General features: G+C 42.8%; 1 protein-coding gene across 1 annotated transcript; it reads right to left on the reverse strand.

Moving 5' to 3' along the window:
* Positions 1-870: 870 nt before the first annotated feature.
* Positions 871-6,216, reverse strand: UCP1 (uncoupling protein 1). The gene is made up of 7 exons (XM_075265531.1): positions 6,118-6,216; positions 5,828-5,968; positions 4,830-5,037; positions 4,494-4,691; positions 4,081-4,182; positions 2,790-2,970; positions 871-2,417 (listed from the first exon to the last, which is right to left on the reverse strand). Exons 2-7 carry the CDS (start codon positions 5,951-5,953, stop codon positions 2,303-2,305), a joined length of 930 nt encoding a protein of 309 aa, XP_075121632.1. The 5' UTR covers positions 5,954-5,968; positions 6,118-6,216; the 3' UTR covers positions 871-2,302.
* Between the last annotated feature and the right edge of the window lie 275 nt (positions 6,217-6,491).

Consider the following 6,491-nt stretch of genomic DNA (forward strand, 5'->3'; position numbering starts at 1 on the left):
GCTCAATAGCCTGTTGCCATATACTATAAATAATGAACACAAAACACACATCACATCGTGGTTTTCTTAAAAAAAAATATATAATTTATTTTGTTCGTTTTCCAATTTAAAATAAATATAAACATAAAGAGAATGAAAGGATCAGATTTTCCCCGATGGTATATAGTAATTTCTCTGGCTTGGCTTTATGTTGTACAAGAACAGGACAGAAGATGTAGTTTTCTGTAAACTGTGTATTTTTTTTTTTTTTTTTTTTTTTGTGCACCGTTTAGAGGGGCTGGAAGCTGACCCGAACAACTCTTTGTGAAGATAAATATAGACTTATAATGGGCAGAGTTAATATAATTTTTCAGCACTACTATATTTTTAAATGGAAGAACCAGCTTCTACAGTTAATATAAGGATACAATTTTCTTATAGAACAATATATTAACTTACTCTTCTAACTCCTTTATATCCAGCCATATGCAGGGCCGCCGATAGGCCAGTACTACTGCTACTGGCGTCAGGGGCCCGGCCAAATTTTAAAATGGGGGGGGGGGGCCCGGGCCCCCTGGCGCCGGCAGCAGTCATTATATGTCCTGTTTCCGAGTTGACGCGGCTGAAGTGAGGAGCTGACACAGGTCAGCTCCTCGCTTCGCCGCTGCCGCCTGTCTCGCTGACACATATGCGGCTGAAGCGAGGAGCTGACCTGTGTCAGCTCCTCACTTCGCCGCTGCCGCCTCTCTCGGTGACACATATGAGGCTGAGCCGGAACCCGGGTTCCGGCTCAGCCTCATATATGTCACCGAGAGAGGCGGCAGCGGCGAAATGAGGAGCTGACACAGGTCAGCTCCTCGCTTCAGCCGCATACATGTCAGCGTCAGGGAGAGAGGCGGCAGCGGCGAGGCGAGGAGTTGACACATGTCAGCTCCTCGCTTCAGCCGCATATGTGTCAGCGAGAGAGACACCCAGCGGCGAAGCGTGGAGCTGACCCGTGTCAGCTCCTTCCTTCAGCCGCATGTGTCAGCGAGAGAGACGCGCAGAGAGCGGCGAGGGAGCGGAGGAGAAGGTAAGTTTAATGGGGAGGTGGAACGTGAATCTGGGGGCAGATGAAAGAGAGGACGTCATGACACTGTGGGGACATGAATCTGGGGGCAGAGATGGAGGGGGGACATGAATCTGGGGGGACATGAATCTGGGGGGACATGAATCTGGGGGCAGAGATGTAGGGGGGACATGAATCTGGGGGGACATGAATCTGGGGGCAGAGATGGAGGGAACATGAAACTGGGGGCAGAGATGTGGGGACATGAATCTAGGGGCAGAGATGGAAGGGGGACATGAAACTGGGGGCAGATGAAGGGTGTATATGAAACTGGGGGAGAGATAGAGGGGGGACATATAATTTACGGGTGACTGTAGGAGGATTATACTGTGTGCGGGCACATGAAAAATTAACGAGTGGGCGGAGTCAACACAAAAGTGGGCGGGGCTAAATTTGCTGCGGCGCACTAAGCGTGCCACACATTTTGTCCCTCTTTTAGTTCTTCAAAAGTTGGGAGGTATGGAGATGGGGGGACATGAATCTGGGGGCAGAGATGGAGGGACATGAATCTGTGGGCAGAAATGGAGGGGACATGAATCTGGGGGCAGAGATGGAGGGGACATGAATCTGGGGGCAGAGATGGAAGGGACATGAATCTGGGGGCAGATGAAGCTAGGGGAGAGACGGAGGGGGACATATAATTTACGGGTGACTGTAGGAGGATTATACAGTGTGCGGGCAAATGGAAAATTAATGAGTGGGCGGAGTCAACATAACAGTGGGTGGGGCTAAATTTCCCGCGGCGCGCAAAGCAAAAATGGGAGGGGGGGGGCCCAGACACTTAGGCTGTATAGGGCCCCAAAATTCCTGATGGCGGCCCTGGCCATATGAACAGTATTATCTTACTACAAGATGTGTACATGCTACTACGCCAGGGGTCAGCAACCTTTGGAGCTCCAGCTGCTGTGAAGCTACAACTCCCAACATGCTCCATTCACTTCCATGGAAGTTCAAGACCAGCAGAGCCTGTATGTATGCTGGGAGCTGTAGTTTTACAGTAGCTGGAGTGTTGAACGCTGCCTACACGGTAAGACTACAGATCATCATACACATTTTAAGAGTAAGCTTTGTCTTCAACAGGCTGCTGTATTCACCTTAGTACAGTCCTCTTTCTTCACTCCTTCAGTATATACATGTATAATGTACTAGGAATGGACATGCACAGTCTTATTAGTATACTTGTGAGTCTTAGTCTACATTCTGAGCTTTAGGATTTCATACTGCATATTCAACTCTTTGTCTGGACATCATCATAGCTCTCTTCAGTTGCTCATAAGACACAAACATGACGACGTTCCAGGATCCCAACCTCAAGAATGAAGGGACAAACCTGTAAAAGATAAGTGTCTCATAAGTTTCTAAAATATATTGCCTTTACTATGTATATCATGCAGTGGTGTAACCAAGGTCTTTTGGGCCCTAGTCCAATCTTTTTTCTGGGCCCCCTACCTCATCCATACAGAAAATTCTTAATAGTGATGGTTACAGGTTATAAGGAGTTTAATCAGCCTTAGTGTTGTTAGTGTAATCTGTGGGTCTCCTTGGCTTATGGCCCAGATGGAAGCTGCAATCTCAATACTGATGCCAGTGCTTATGGGCCCCCTAAGGCTCCTGGGCCCCCATGCGACTACACCCTCTGCACCCCCTTAAGTTACATCCCTGATATCATCTCTATTTATATATATATGGATTTGACAGTTACCCTTTATAAAACGCAGTCGGCCCCTCCTTGGTAAGCATGGTCCAAGCACAGTTAATAGCTGACTTGTACTGCCCAGGTGGCGAATTCATGTATCTTGTCTTCACCACATCCACTGGGGACGCAATGACCGTAGTACAAAAGCCAGCTCCAAAGGCAGATACAAAATGGCAAGGGAGGTTATCTACAAAATATCAAGATAAAACATAATTATATAGAAATCACATCAGCATCTATTCTAAACACATGTAAATGCATTAACAGATCATATTTTTGGCTGGATATAGCCAAAAAAGAGATTCCAATAATGAAACAAATAAATGTGGTGTGCAGGTAACCTTAGCTCAAAGTATGATTAAGAAATTTACTGGAAATGGATACAGTAGAAAAATTAATGACATCTTTAAAGGGGAAGTCGAAAAAATATATGATCTCCACCATTATTATTTGACATGAATTATAGATATCGACTGATGTGATGTTAAATTGAGGATCCAGCTAAGTGCTAAGACTGCTGTAAAATTCTCATCACAATGATCCGCCATTGCTACCATTTAGCTGTTTCTCTGGTCCCCTGCTAGCGTCTACTTCTAGACACTCCAGAAATACTCCGGACTACTCAGCAGTGCCCCGGCCATAGCAGTGCCCCGGCCATAGCAGTGCCCCATCTCTGTCAGTTATTGACTAAGCAGCAGTTCCTGTGCATCAAGGGGGACCAGAAAGTGGGGACTAGTGGGGACAGTGTCTTATTTTGCTAGTGTAGGGTGGGTTTACACTACCGTTATTTAACGCCTGTTGCTCGCATCTGTCACAGGGTAGATAGAAACAGAAGGAGCCTCTTCTATCTGCTGTATGTCTGCATTCACCGTCATGTTAAAAACACGACTATAGCTTTCTTCTATCATGTTTTTTAATTTTGCATTCAAGATTTTCTTCTTCCATTACAAAAGCAAACAAAGATGGTGAAAGACAGCGACCATCATGTTTTTTTTACATGCTAGTAGTCAATAGGAACATGTGCATATGGAGGGGGCTCTGTCTGCATCCATCAGTCTACTACCATTAATAACCATTGCTCTTATCCTATGATGGATGCTAGCAATGGTCTGTAATAAGGGTGGTGTGAACATACTCTTAACCAGACAACCCCTTTTATTATAATGACCTTCCTACAGCACTAAAATATAAATATATTTGTTTCTATTGGTTCAGAACATATTAGCTGCCACTACTGACACACTGTGTTGAGAGCAGTAACCCTGGAAGCAATGCTAAGAGGGAGGCATCTAGTTACCTGTCATTACTTTGTACTGCAGCAATGCTTCCTTTATTAAGTCATAGGTCACTAGTTCAGTGCAGTTGACAATTGCGTTTCTTGTCACATTTGGAAATGTTCCTGTTTAAACAAAAAAAGCAAAAGATTGTAAATTATACGACTGACAAGTTTTCCTATAATTCAAGTATATAATACTTTCAGTTGTTGCAAAGCGACATTGCCAAGCAGGCCCCAATAACCATAGGCAACAGATTTAGAATTACTGCTATAATCTATGATATCTTTTTATACCTTCTTAAGTGTTGCTGTTATATGTATGTGGTCATTTCTGCAATATATTGTACAATTATACAATCTACTCACTAGTATTATTATATATTATCTGTAGTTACACACTGTGATCTGCAGTATGCTGCTTTCATATGACATACCTTTCCAAAGGCCTTTCATTCCTTCTTGTCTTGCAATGGTTTTATAGGCATCCATCGTACCATTGTATCTCTTTTTCACCCCATGGAGATTGACCTGAGCTTGGAATCTGACTTTTACTACATCAGTTGGCTGGGCTATAGTGACAGCCAATGCTCCTGTAGTACACCCGGCAAGTATTCTGGTTACAATCCCAGCCTCTACATAAAGAATAGACAGTGATCAGCGCCATGTACACACAAATTACTGCTTCCTTCTGTACAGTACTGAGTAATGTAGCTATAGACAGAATGTTTTCTATTATCAGTATGTGATGGACATCATTCATATATACTTACTCTCTTTTCCATTGGTGTAGAAGAGTTTCACTGTATCATACAGCCCAATCCTAATGGAAGCAAAACTCATTTGTCTTTGTAGTCCGGCCACTAATCCGTTGTACAGGCTCCTGGGTCCTTCAGTCTTCACAATTGTACTTATAGTGCCAAAGACTCCTTTGTAACGAATTCCATTGACTGCCCCAGATACTGCTGATTCTCCTTGTATCTGGAAATTACAAAAAAAAATTGACATTTTCATTGTTTTTATTCTTTACTAAAACTTACAGTAGAAAATTCTGTAAAGCACAGTGAGTGATGATCTAGCAAGCAAGTTTAGAACGCCTTATAGCCTTTTCGTAGCACATTTAATTGTAGATGGGATGTGAGGGACATCAAAGTCGTCTGTGTGAATTTATTCTAAGACTAAGGCTGAACACTGCAGAAATGCAACAAAGACTGCTGCATAAAAAAGTAGTAAAAATGTGGCTGAAACCGCAATACAAAAATACACCTTGTACATTCATTTTTCATTGATTTTTGCCATTTTCTGCCATGGAAATTCAGTTGCATTTTCTGCTACTTTTTTTTTTTTTTTTTTTTTCATGAACCCATAGAAGTCTATGGTGAAAAATGCAGTGTTTTCATAGACAACATTAACAGGTGAAATCTGGTTCACTTTATAGGGATTGTAAAACGCAACATTTTCGACACTTGTATTTCCACAACAGATAAAAATGCTGGGGTGAGATGTGCCAGACACAATTGGTGTCTATGAGAATCTATGATGGTTATGAGTTGACATAGATGTTCGCCTCCCTTAAATTTACAATTCCTGGCATAAATGATACTGAATCTATCTGTTCACCTTTCCTTCTCCCTCACATTAAGCCTGACTCACGAGTTTTTGTGTAAAACAGACAATTTAAAAAAAAAAAGTGCTAAATTGTGCAAACTGGTGAAAATCACCCCTATTGTGTGTGTTTTTGCATAGCCCAGAAACTAAAGCATGTTCTTACCTGTAGTCTAACTTTTGCTGTGTCCAAGGGGAATGTAAAGAGGTCAGCTATGCATGCTGCAGTGCCTGCACCGATGAACTTCACAGCTGGGGTAGGGGGGATGTCAGAGGGTCTCAGTCCAACCATTTTGTTAAGATGAAGCTGCGCATGGAAAAGATAAAAATACATTTAGAGACAACAGTCCTAAACTGTGAAATGTCAATGGTCATATCACTGCTTGTAAGATTTCTTCTCAGAAGAGGTAATGATTTACAAGGGGCTAAAATGTATTATCTAAGGTTCATACTTACTGGTCACACTGGAGAGAGTTCTGCTTCTCTCACTCTCGCTTGATGTCACTGAGAGAGTTCCCTCTGTACTAGTCCATTCATCAGGGCTCCTTATATACTATCAGTCAGATGTGATGTCACATCTAGGTGAGATGCTCTGGAGGAGGTAATACCTGTGAGAGGGCAAGAGGACACACACCCCTAACCCAGGCCCCTCCCTTCAGACGCAAACAATACTCAGAAGACGGACTAGAAGAAATTCTAAGAATATTTAATAGGAGGGCTACTGACGTAAAATCACTAGACCTTTTATTTGTGGATTAATTTGTTGTAGAAAGTAACTGTCCATGCTGTTTTCTAAATCCAACTATTATGAGTTTCATCACAGGTCTGTT

This window comes from Leptodactylus fuscus, chromosome 1 (assembly GCF_031893055.1).
Source record: "Leptodactylus fuscus isolate aLepFus1 chromosome 1, aLepFus1.hap2, whole genome shotgun sequence".
Classification (NCBI taxonomy): domain Eukaryota; kingdom Metazoa; phylum Chordata; class Amphibia; order Anura; family Leptodactylidae; genus Leptodactylus; species Leptodactylus fuscus.